Genomic DNA, 13,546 nt, shown 5'->3' on the forward strand with positions numbered 1-13,546 from the left:
TCCTTGCCCCCCACCCCTTTCCCTCAATTGCTAGAATTGCAAAAATAAATAAATACATTAAATTAAAAAAAAAAAAAAAAATGACACTAACATTTTGTGGTCACATTAACATCATTGTGTAATCTAGGATTCTTGCTTAGTCATCTCTCTCTGGAAAACCTTTTACATTTTCAGAAACTAAATTTGTTTTCATCTCGCCCTTGATGAATTTTTGTGTGAAAGGATGTCATAGTTTCAACATGACACCAACAAATGCGTGCTGGCTAAAGTCCAAAAAATGTAAAAAATTAAATGAATGTTCCTCGGTGCTCTGATAAGGGGAGTTTCCTTAAGGAAAGCTGTCTGAAATCCTGTACTTAAACAGCACAGGACACAGACTGTAAAGCCAGGAACCAGAAACACCACTTTGCATGAGGAATACCTCTTCACTGTCACAAGAGAAACCTTCAGCTACCTCCTATAGCAGCATTTCACAAAAGAGAACAAGCTGAGCAGGATCTCTTCACAGGTGCTCCACAGGTAAGCATGCTTATTTGTCTCGCCAGTTTCTGCTGTTATAGTTTATGTGTTTTTACTGGCATTCATTTTTTTTTATTCCTGTATGCTGTGGAACAAACATTTTGTTCATTTGCTAGATGAATAACATTCTCTTGTCACTGCCTCTTAAAGAAAGTAGTGACTTTTTGATTATATAAACATATCTGTGTTAGAGCATAGGCAAGATATGATGATAATTGATAAGTAAGAAAAATTAAAGTGACCAGTGAAACCATAACATGTGCTGAATAATGCACTCTCATGCATGTGGACAGTATCAGCAGCTTACTGCTCTCCTGCCCTACATCATGCTTTGTCTTCACTGAGGGATGAGTTTGTTTTTAATCCAAAGTGAGAATAGTCTGCAGACTGAATTAAAATTTGCTCCCAAAATTAAATGGCAGATTGCTTTTTTAATGTTATCACCTTATCTGTCTGGCATCTGAGTATCTGATTACATGTCCATGCTCTATTTCTTTCGGTATTTATGAGTCTATTTTTAACACCATACAATGTTGATTTAAAAGCTCAACTGTTTTCTGCTTGCTTTATTTTTACACTGTTTTGAAGAGACGTTTTTATATTGTTTTTCAAAGGTGCCACAATGAATAGGAACCAGAGGAACTCAGGTAGTATATCACACCTGGAAATCTCTTTGTCTGTTTCTATGTTTGTGTCACACGTGTTCACTGAGACAATAAGAAAACCAGTTTTCGTTTGCATCCGACTTTATCTGGCCTAACTCATCAATAGCAGTGTTTTCTTACTGTTGTGCATGCCATTTGTCTCTTACCTTTTTAATGTTTGTTATGTTTTGTTATTTTGGCTTCTTTCATGCTTTGTGCATTTCCCCTGTATAGATCCCTGGCTTCTTTCCTCACATAACACCTGCATAAAAACAACAGTGATCTAATAAAAGATTAAAAAAAAAACAAAAAAAAACAAACAATGGGCTTCTTTTTTCTAGGTAGAACTGCTGTGTTCTACAAACCAGTGAAAGTGATGAGATCTGGATACTTCTACAAATCTCCTGGCTCAAAACTGCTCAAGTCAGAGGTGAGTTTTATAAATACGTTTATTTCTAAAAGTTTATTATTTATGCCTTTCTTTGTTGCTTTGCATTTTTTCTCATTTCTACCTTATCTCTTTGCATTGTTAAATTTCTTTGGCAGAAATCATGGAAGAAGCGTTTTTTTGTGCTGTTCAAAATAGATGAGCAGGAGCACCAGCTCAAGTACTACAAGAATGCAGATGACAGGGACAGGCCGCTGGGAGGGATAGACTTGTCACAGTACGTTCTCACCCCAAATGCCCATGTTAAAGAGTCAGTTCACCAGTTTCTAAGTCACCTCATAATGGTACCAACAATAAACAACATACAGGATCTTTAACTGTGTCAACAGCCTTCCACAAGTCTCTAATCATGCAGTATGCTGCCCCCCCTTTCCTCCTATCAGGATTTCGCTGATGTTTTTGAGCCCTCAAAATCACCCAAAGTGGGGATGGATCCAGAAGATCTTCAGGTGTCCCCCCTCCTGTGTGCTCTACATCCGTGTTAGCGAGCGAGACTACTTCCTTATTGGAGAGAACAGGTCAGTCAACTGGTTTTCATGAGAAGGATAAATCACTCAGATGGAATTTATGGTTTTAAGTATTGCATTACATTGCATGATATAAACCTCCCAGATGCACAAGGCAATGTAAGGCCAATTCACTTTGACTAATTTGGTGGAGTTTGCTCTGAACGGACAACTTGAGAGCAGATTTTGATTTCAGTTATCACCAATTACCACCGAATTAGTAGCAGTGCTTGAGTATTTGTTGGTGATTGGTGTTGGGGATTTTAAGAGCAGAGGATATGCAAATGAACACCTAATAACTCCCAAAATAAATGAATAAATAAATAAAATACATAACAAATCTTGATCAAAAGCTCTGTCTGTTGAGGTTTGTGAAGTTTGTCAAAATGTTGAAAAATTACATTTTAGTATGGTTCTTATGGTTTATTCTAACCCTAAATCTTTTGTTTGGAAAATGTATGGGATGCACACACTCTAAAGCTGAGATTATGTTTCCAGAGAGAGTGGATCTTAATCTTGTAATGGCCATGGACAGATAAACAGTGCCAGATACATACACATTTGATAACAGGTTATTATAACCAAGGTCTGGGCCGGTCGTCCCCTGCGAGGCCTTCACTGACACTTTCATCACAGCTCATAAAACACATTTTCAGAGTTCTAAAACAATCAAAATGAAATTATGATGCTGCTCCCTTGTTTAGCAACAGGCAATCAACTGATAATGACTTTGGCTTCCGCTCTGCCCCACTGTTTTAAATTATTACTAAATGTCTCTATTTCCACTTTGCATTTGATGTGATTTTGGAATTGAATTTTAAATTGAATGTAATAACGATAAATTGTGGACTCTGAAAATAAATGTTTAAAGTGTTTCAAACAACCTCCATTTGTCCATGCTCTCAGCGGTGACGTGGAGGACTGGTTCTCTGACCTATTTGAAGCCCTGAAAAACCGACCACACAAAGTCGGCAGCTCTGAGGTACACTAATTTGACTTCATTTGGCACAAGAATGTTGCTGTGTGCTTCCTGCTGCGTGTTGAATTTTTTTATTACAGATTTGCAACATGTTTTAGGCCTGCATTTAGACTTACATTAACATTTGTTGTCTACAGAAGTCTTTATTGCATTGTATGCATTGCCTCATGTCATGTTTGTTCATCAATCAATGTCTCTCTCTCTCTCTCTGTTTTTTTTTTTTTTTTTTTCTACTGTAGGATTTGTCTTTTGAGCCGCATGTGATCACTGGGGTAAATATAAATCACTCTCTCAGCTATCAATTACTCTGTTGAACTGATAGTGGCCATGCAAACGCTGATAATAAGTAACGTCAGCAAACCATATCCAGAATAGGCGGCTACAATGTCTTCTGCATTTGCAAATGACCGTGAATGGAGTTATTGCATTTAATCTGCAATCATTATCTATGATCTCACAACTTAAATGCCCTCCATCTGAATTCACATCATCATAAGCATTTTCAAAACATCTAATTTTATTATAATTTAACAGTACCTGCAACACTTTTGTTATATTTAACCATGCCTATTGTTGACAGTCTATCAAGCCAAACCCTATCACCTCATCCTCCAAAATAGCTGTCTCTCTTTTTCCTGTCGCTTCACGCCTCTTTCAAAAGAAGCATCGCTCTGCCTCTGTGCCGGGAGAAGTGGGTTCACAATATTGCAACCAACAGTTCATGGATGAGGCTAAACATTTGAAATGACCGCACTCAGTCTGATATCAGCTCAACAATACACACACAGATGCTCAGTCAATCCAAAATTTGTATAAAATAAACTATCATTTCTTTTGATACATTCTCTTGACAGTATGGCCAGTTAAACTCACAGTAAATGATGCATTCAACTTCTGAGTTAAACTATTTGCTGATGTATTTGCCAGTTTAGACAGTATTCACAAACACAACAATCTGCTAATCAGTAAACCTCACCCTAAATCAGCGTGTGCACAGCTGTTTATGATCATAAATTCATAAATCAGCTGCTTTTCATTGCTTAAATGCCCACTGAAGAGCTTAATTAGAATTGTAGTTTTGTTATAAAGCACAACTTTACTTCACATCTTTAACTATTAACTGTAATAGTCTTTAGTCATTTCCATTACTAGTTCTTAAAGGGTGCTTTCTTTTGTTTTTCAGGGAGATGTGAAACTACGGTCCATGTCTGATCCGCCCCCACCTACACAGGAGATGCGAACGGTACAAATCCTCACCTTGGCTGGATATTTCTTGGTTATTCGTAGTTTGTGAATGACCTTCGGGTGACATATGATGACATGAATCCGGGTGAAAAATATTATTAGATCTACACCAGTCAGAAAGGATTGGTGATGAAGATTAAGAGACACAAACAAGATGGAGCATTTTTATACTTTGAGACAAGTGAGGTGTGGACTATGTTGTAATCGGCTGCAACTCACTTTCTGGACGATGTCTCTGGGATTTTGTGCATTCAGATTTTTAGATATTTTGAGGTCCTTGGGTGATATTTTTGCTCTTACCAATTTCATGTTGTTTTCTGATTGGCCCTCAGATTCAACAAAATTCAAGACCCTCCTCAGAGCCAGTCTATGACTACCCAAAGTCCTACCTAAGAAGCCCACAGGTAAAGGATGGCACATGAACAAGAGCGGCTCTGTGATTTCAGCTTTAGGCTTTCGTTATTGAGGCAAATAAAGACAGAGCAGCTAATCAGTGGATCATTAATAATTTATGGGGTTTTCCACCTTATCACCTCCCACATTGTGTTGTATTATTACTTGTGTTTTTTAGAAAAGTGAGGAGGACATTAGAGGCAAGGATGACACCAATATGTACATGAAGATGGAGGCAGTGTGAGTGATAATCCCCATCATGCACTGTCATGTATACACTGGATGTTTTCATTTCGTATATGTATTCAATATAATCGTGAGTTTGACAGTGAATTGTCTGCTTGATTTGAGCATTTATGTGAACTTATTTGTTTATTCTTATGCATTCGTGTGTAACAGATATGAAACAGTCATGGTGGCAAAATGTGCTGAACTAGAGACTCAAGAGTTGTAAGTATGATTTATAGAATACCACATTTCTGCAGGAATAGAAGTAAACGTAGACATTCGGCTTTTCAAGTTTTATTTTTAAAAAATCAAATTGAAAATGTGCCAGTTGCTCTTTTTGCCTGACTCCTGGGAGGACTGTAAGTTGTGTTCTCTGTTTCTAGGGGGGGCGTTCCAGAGGTAACAGGAGGCAGCCTGCTGAGGTCTGTCACTCAGGTCTATGACAAGATGAAGATGCAGATTTCTCCACTGCCCGAGGAGACAGCTGCTGAGGACAGGTCGGTCTGAGCTCTGCTGCAGCTTGTTTTCTTTCAGCCTCCTTCTTGAAAAGACCGGCCCACCTCTGCCTCTCCTCCCTCACACATGAGGCCATGTGTATTTTTGACTTGCGGCTTTGTCTTTCGTGTCACTGCTCCTCAATGTTGCATGTTTTGTCAGTGTCCCAGCTACTAAAATAGCTCACTCGCCAGATTTACCAACAGTAATCTCTGTGTTTCAACTAGCTAGACTGTCAACAATGATGGTGTTATTTTTACTGCAAGATACTATTGGCACTCCTGAGCCGGTGAAGACATAAGAATTTCACAAAGGCAGCTCAGAGCCAGTTCGACAAGTTGTCTGCTGCGCTGACATTGATATGATGCCAGTCTTTGTGCTTTGCTGCTGCAACTAAACAGTGATGGTGCAAGCATTAAAATAATTTAGATTAAATGGTTTGCAACATCGTAAATGCACATAGTGAAAAACATGGTTAAAAAGTGAATTAATAGCAACTCACATTAGAGCAGCAATAGTAATGCTGGTCATGTAATAGTAATATATGGTAATAGTAGTGCAACTGACATTGTAGTGCACCACTGAATTTGGTTTAGATTGTAACAAGTGGCTTGTAGCATGAGCCAGTTGCTTCCAAGATGAAGAAATGTATCATATCTGTGACAAAAGTAGCACTGAAATTTTATAATAAACACTTTTTAAATACATGAAAATCATTCTGCACAAGTGTCGGTTTGAATTTAACTATGTGCCATACTGAGCATTCAAAAGCAGTATGTGAAGAGAAAGCTTTTATTCGGCATGATCAAGGGAAGTACAGCTGCATGCCACAAAAATGAATAATACGTTTGAGCTTAAATGAAATTAGTTCATAAGGAAAGCTGTGAAAAACAGCTGTGAGGCTGTGAGCATGTTTTCATCGCTCATCATCCTCTCTGCTTCTCATTCCTTTCTCAGAGCTAAAAAACCTGTTTGGTGGATTGGTCGCTCTGGCAAAAACCACTCGTCTTCACTAACCTTTGCCAACCTTGGACACCTGCCTGCCCACTAATTGCAGCTTGCGGGTTTCGCTTAAACAACAAGAGGCCATGCTTTGCAGCTGTTTTAAGAGCAGCTCAGAGGTGTTGTTTGTCATGATGCAAATGAGAGTGCACAGAACTCTCACTGCTGTTCTGAAAATCACAGTAAAGCTCACTAGGCATGCATTTGTAAAGACATACTGCCCTTCAGACCATTTATACTGTAAATATGGAGATTTAGGGGATGCAACATGCGCTCTAGTTGTATTTCTAATCGCAGCAAAGAACTCCCTCTCAGCTGATATTACTAGGCTATGAGAGAAATGGTTGAAGCTTAAGGTGGTGCATGTAACAAAGAGCACATGTTGTCTGAGAACAGATTTATGGCACACATTTTCATGGTTGAATTGTGCACTACTCCATAGAGATGAACTCAGTTTGGTTTATTATTGGCCTTAGAGGAAACTTTCTGTTAGAGGTGCATTTTAAATATGGTAAAAAAAATTTTAAAAAAACCCCATAACTTTCCAAAAAACACTCTGACTTTGACTTTGTCCCTGACACTGGCTTCATCTCTTGTATGGGAAGTATGGAAATACAATATGGAGGTCTCTGTTCTTTTGCTTGGCTGACTGAATTTGGTGCCAAACCATAGTTGTGTGGTATTTCTGCTTTTTGCACTGATGTTTCATTTGCTGTACTTTCACACTGAGGGGAAAAGTTTCTCTACAAGTCACACATTGTTAAAATTGTACTATTTTCAAAACACTCGCTCTTTGAATTACAATGTACCTTTTTCATGTTTTTGTCCTCCAATTCCTTTTTTATTTTTATTTTTTCTTGTTCATTATATCATAAACCTCTAAGTAAATGATGATAAAAAGAAAAGTCAGAGGATGGAAATGAATGGTTTATGATGCATGCTGTATTCTTCTTTCATTTATGACTTTTGTATATGGTTGTGTGATGTAAAACATGAAAGTCATTAAACCTCAAGCACACACTGCTCCAGCACAATGCTGAGGGTGTGCATTTAGTAAAACGTAATCGCAAATGTGAGGGGAACATAATCGATAAGTTGTGCTTTTACAGTGACGAGGTGAAGGACAGAGACTCGAAGGACCTGACAGACTACAGCAGCAGCTCCAGCGAGAACAGGGCTGGTTCTCCTGAGGAGATGCTGAGCGGGCAAAATCCCGGCAAACTCGAAAAGCAAAGCTCCAGCGAAAGGTGAGAGTCACTGCAAAGTCTGGAATGAACTGAAAAGAAAAGAAAAAAGTTACAAAGCAGACGTCATAATTTGAAATCTATGCCCTTTGTACTGAGATTTATCATAAAAATGTGCATGATGAGTCTTTGGAGCTCCTTGTCTGGCTTGTTCAGTGGAGCCACAGGAGCTGTCTGATACTCATCCTGTAATATAGAAAGCATATGAGCACACTAATTTGACAGCTGAATTACATGAAAACAGGGAAGGATGAATGTTTTGAAATCCCCTGCAATGAAGGCCTTTCGAGGAATTCCTGTTTGCTCGGATTTAGCTGATACCCTCGGCAGTTTTAATATAAGCAGCTTACTAGGTTGGTTGAATCGCTCAGAAGGCCAGAAACCATTTTGGGAGCAGTTGTGGAGTGAAAATAAAAGCAGGCAGCAACACATTTATGATATGATATGTACTATATGATGTAGATGAACATGTTGCTAGACCAGTAAGATTTGTTGCTGATGATCTCCAGCAGCAAACTGCAGCATAATGAACAAAATGCAAAACACATTACATCTGCACAACATACATTTTTTGCTCTTTGGATACTCTTTTCCTCTTTTCCTTCCAGGCAGCCATCAGTGTCTGCTCATTTTAGCGTAAGAAAATCAATTTGGAGAAACTTTAATTTATTACATGTAACATCCTGGCCAGATTTACTTAAATTAGTTACTTTATCATTGCGTGTTCACTCAGTTTAATACCTCATTGAACTGAAACAGCCCAACCTTTGACTGGCACATTTACATACTAGTGGTAAACTCTGATATCTGGGACTTCATAGCTGACCACCAAACAGGATCGCATTCATGTGCGATCTGGCTCAGAAATGAAAACAAATAATAAGCTATGGACCGGGCTGCTTCTTGCTTTAAAAAAGTTAACATAGTTAGTAAGGTTAACTATCAAATAGAAATGTGTTCTTTATGATTTATTGGTAAACCTTCAAGGCACCATTCCTCTCCGTTGCCTTGGGAAACTCGCACTACAGCATGTGTCTCCCTGCCAGAAAATAGTCCCTGAGGAAAGATTGTTCTTTAACTAAATTCAGCCGTCCATGACTTCATAACCTTGACACAAATGTTAGCCAGAGAAGCAGACGTGTGTGAGGTAGCAGTATCACCTGAACATTTGAATTTAGAAAATGAAGATATTAAGTACCTAATCAAAGATCTAAAAAGGTATCTCGTGTGTAGAGATGCACCAACAGAGTGAGGAAATGTGACACCAGAGAGCACAAATTCTTGCCTGTTCTTGCCTGTCTTTCAATCAAGCATTGGCGGAACAGCCCTGGAAGAAAAGGACATAGAGGTCAGCCGTGCAGATTTGAAGAAACACCTGACGCTCATGGATGTGGACGGGAAACCATGGTATGTAGACGTGTCAGACCATTTACTTCATTGAAATGTAAATGTTGCACCATTATAAGACAGACTGAGTGCTTCAGTTTGGCCTGTTTTGATCCATAAAACCTCAAGCAATGCAGCCCAGGAATGTAGACTACTCTATTGTAGATACAAGAACAAAGGGAAGATGTGGGGTGTCTTGTGCACATTTTTAAAATTAAAACCATTTAAAATCATTGATTTTGCTCGGCATATGTATTTTGAAGCGCTGTAAATTGCGGCAACTTTTTTTTTTTTTTTCCTATTTTGCAGTGTGTTTGGGTGGACTGGCCAGCAACAGACCGGGTGCCTGTTCCACAAGGGAGACCAGATTCTGGCCATCAATGATTTGCATACCAGCAGCGTGGAGGAGTTCAACTTGTATCATAGCAAGATACTGAAGAACCAGGTACAGTCCTGTGGAGCACACAAACCTAAGAATACATACAAATACCATGATATTTGCATTTTTAGGCATGCAGGCGCGCTATATGTCTGCTTGGAAGTCAAAACGTTTCTCTTTCCAGGTGAAGCTGACCATCTTGCGTCTACCTGGATGCCAGCCTCTGCACTCGCCCAGCTACGTCTGCAGTGACTGAATGGGAACCGGCCTGCAGAGCTCCTGGATGTGACAGCCACTTCCCCTGCACGTCTGAGTGTGTTGAAATGACTCTGTAAGGCACTTGCGTATAGACAGTGTGTCTGTGCCACATATCGACCACTTTGGAAAACATGCAGACACTCCGTTTCCAAGGCTGTGGCCTCTACTGCCAGCTGATCTACCGCCTTGTTGAGTTTACTAGATTTTAAACTCTCGAAGTACAGTTAAAAGTTCTTTTTCATATAGCAGAATATCCAGTGTAACATGATAAAACACGTCACTATTTATGACTACGTGCTCCGTGTGTAAACAGTGACTTGCAGTTCCGAGTATCGCTGAATCCATTTACCAACATTGTTCTATTTGGGTGAAAGGTTTGCTCATGCCAAATAGCTGAGGGTGGTAAGAGGAAAGAAAATGAGAAAGGCAGCTTGTTGTACTGGTAGGTACTTCTTCATACCTCCCGTATGATGTGGAAACACAACAACAGCACAAAAACCCCCTTATCGTCCAACCCTCAGGAGCCAATAGAAATGCAGCTAAGGGTGAAATTAAACCTTTGTACAGTAAATCGGCGACGTGTTGGGCACTTAAGAACAGAGATGAAGTCTGAATCTGAGTGCAGAGCGGATTTGCTTCCCTTTGTGTGTGTTGTCAAAAGGACCCGCCTACACTCATTTTGACGTGTCTTATTAATCAAAGCCAAAAAAAATGTGACATGAGAACAGTTGTGCACAAAATTATGAAGGGAAAAAAGAATGAAACAGTATTTTGGAAGCTTAATGACCCAGTACAAAACTGTGAGGCAGTTTTAAGCATGGGTCTTAGACTAAAAGAGGTTTTTAGTTCAAATGAAGAACTAATGGGGCCTTGAGGCTGTCTTTTCACAAGGTTTAGTCAAAACAAAGAAAAGCGTAACCTAAAGTCCCATCACTGTGAGAAATCCTGGTAGTTACAAACTGGTGTGATTTTCCTCCCTGGGAATTAATCGTCAAACTTTAAAAACCAGTATGACAACATTCTTGTCAAAAAAAAAAAAAAAAAGTTTTCACCAAGGAGTTAAAAAAGCTTGATAATATTGCCAGCCATGAGCAAGACCAAGTGAGCATTTGAAGGATATTCTGAAAACGTGGCTGTGTTTTTCCACTGCCGTCACACAGATCAACATAGAGGATCCTTTTGAAATCATCTTAGCTATGATTTGCATTTGCCTGTTATTTATACTGACCATGCCCTGTTGTGTCTTATTACTCATGAGAGAACAACCAAGTTGCTTGACTAGTTTGAACGACATCACCGGTAATGCTGGTTCATGCAGGTTACTAAATATGCTGTGCATGTGAGGAAATTACTAGGCAAACCATGTCTGGCTTGTTACATTTTCTTAAGCACACATATAGATTTTTTTCATGACAGACATATCAAAGTATCATTCCAGTAACTATCTCCACAATGTGAATCCATTCATGCTTTTGGTGACTAAAGACAGACCATGCACACAGTATATCCAGACTTAACTTTGCCCTACTTTTCCCCTCAGAATACTTTTCCAGTAAATAGGTGTGGATGCATAACAGAAGCCATAGTGAGAGATTAGTATTCCATGTTGTTCACACCTCAAGGAGAGTCTGGCAAATTAATATGCAGATGGAATAGTGTCTCACTCCAGGCTGTGTTTCACCTGTTTCTCTGTGATTGGAAAAATGACTGGTGTTTCACACAACAGTGTACACCGCACTGAAATGTAGTTGTTGTATAACAGGGTAGATGAAGACAGGGTGTCAAGAACTGAAGGTTGTTGCAGCCCTTTTTTAAAATTATGTCCAGTCACCAAAGACCCGAGGAGACAAGGACAAAATTTCCTTTTAAACATAAAACAAACATCAAATGACAATTTTCTCGTGGAGTTGCTGACGTCATTTTGAGACAAGGCCTGTTCCCTTAAAGTCGCACAACCTATTGCATGATTAATGGTTGAAAAGGGTAAAAGACAGATGCCAGATCTTTTTTTTCTTTTCTGCAAATGGCTAATCTTAACCTGTGCTGCTCAAGCTGTAAATACATCGTTACAAATGTGTATCCATTTAACGTTATACCAAGATATCAAATGTGACCATTGTTTATATTTGTAAATTAATCATGAATAAAGCTTACCAGATTTTTCTACAAGAAAAACACTGCTTTTTTTTTTTTTTTCTTCAAGAGATTTTCAAGACCGGGGCATGTGAATCAATAGTTTTGAGTACAGGTGACATGCAGAGAATTAGCTATGCATGTAACTTTTTAATGGTGAAGCAGCCAAATACGTATCATAACACAATGAATTTGAGTTACACAAACTCTGAAATGTCATTAGATTGTTTTCAGCTGCTTCATTTCCAGAAGCCACAGAATATGTCGTTAAATAGCCTGTTCCAATTCACTAATTTCTGGATTCAGTGTTTTGCTGAGGGACACTTGAGATGGGCTTGAACCCAGCCCGTCTCTCTACTCACTACACCACCCTGCTGCCCAGAATAGATACTGTACTGCGTGATCCATTTTCCAGAATTTGAAGGTTACAGAGGAATATCACTTCAATGAAGAATCCATCTTGTTTTTCTTAAGGTCTGGTATTTGATTATCTTCTGGTTATTCTTAAGTCTGGCTGACCTTTTCAAACATAAACAACTCTCTTCCGAAATCAGACACCAAAGAATAAGCGATGTCTTTCTGACTAAATGAAAAAAGGATTTTCAATAAGCCTCTGGTCTTAAACTTCAATCCAATTTCAGGTTGGCTAGACTTTGAGACATGTCATGCATGCCTAACAGGGGAATATGGCATGGCATGCTTATTAGAAACATCTGCCTTGCTGCAGGTAGAGACAGTAACAAAGGGATTACGACATCAGTTGGTGCCTTAGTAAAGTGGATTATGAAATAACCCAGTATGATACAGGAAAAGGGTGAGAGGCAGGGGTGGCAGAGGGGCAGTGATTTGACTGGACATGGGATAAGTCGGCACAATTCAGTATGTAATGTGCAGTTAACGTGGTGATAGAGTCCTTGCTGTAACCAAACCTACCATTTTCACACTTTTCGGAGAAATCATTTTGAGGTTGGGTGGAGCAAAGGCAAAAAAAAAAAACAGCACTATGGACGAAAAACACGCTTTTTTGCAGCTGATTTTATGGCACTCATAGTTAAATATAGCCATTTCCAGGGCAACTTATTTTGAATTTTTTTTTTTTTTTTTTTTTTTAACATTTTTACATTACACACAGCTAGGGTGGCTTACTGCGAGAACTTTCTTCTGGAAAGAAATCTAGCCAAGACATTTTGTGAGAATACTGTCAGGCAGAGGCTGGGATTGTGAAAGCTCGGCTGTTGTGCCCAAGGGTGCCTGGTTTAGACCACAATCTGTGTGACCCTGTTGAGGCTGGACTGAAGCCTTTCTACTGTCGCCAATACAAAATACTGCTCTCACTTTAAAAATGATTTACAAGTTATTTTTTATGGCCACTATCCAACAGTGTAGTCTGTGTACTTCCAAACACACCTCCAAAGTTCCTGATAGGCACACCAGCTGTCAAATTGGCACCAATGGTACGAGCAAATCCGGAAATATGAATGTTTGAAATAGCAGAGATAGCTGGTTTAGCTCGCAAAAACAAGACAAGGCCATCTTGGTAGTCAGAGCAAGGTCTAAAGCTTCAAAATGTTAGAGAACTGAGTTTAAAATAAACAAAGCTGATTTTAACAAATATGTTTCTTTCTGAAATGGTCAAATAAATCTTAAATATTTAAAAAGGTTGCCAGACACAGAAAAACAGACAAAA

The 13,546-nt window shown here is 39.1% G+C and overlaps 1 protein-coding gene across 1 annotated transcript; it reads left to right on the forward strand.

Moving 5' to 3' along the window:
* Positions 1–393: 393 nt before the first annotated feature.
* Positions 394–11,863, forward strand: LOC115378447 (pleckstrin homology domain-containing family S member 1-like). The gene is made up of 16 exons (XM_030078722.1): positions 394–519; positions 1,134–1,166; positions 1,505–1,593; positions 1,710–1,828; positions 1,995–2,129; positions 3,024–3,099; positions 3,336–3,368; positions 4,280–4,339; positions 4,674–4,745; positions 4,913–4,974; positions 5,134–5,184; positions 5,346–5,459; positions 7,569–7,706; positions 9,015–9,110; positions 9,399–9,534; positions 9,653–11,863. The coding sequence occupies exons 2-16, from the start codon at positions 1,142–1,144 to the stop codon at positions 9,722–9,724; spliced, it is 1,278 nt and encodes a 425-aa protein (XP_029934582.1). The 5' UTR covers positions 394–519; positions 1,134–1,141; the 3' UTR covers positions 9,725–11,863.
* The last annotated feature ends 1,683 nt before the right edge of the window (positions 11,864–13,546 follow it).

This window comes from Myripristis murdjan, chromosome 19 (assembly GCF_902150065.1).
Source record: "Myripristis murdjan chromosome 19, fMyrMur1.1, whole genome shotgun sequence".
NCBI classification, from domain to species: Eukaryota; Metazoa; Chordata; class Actinopteri; order Holocentriformes; family Holocentridae; genus Myripristis; species Myripristis murdjan.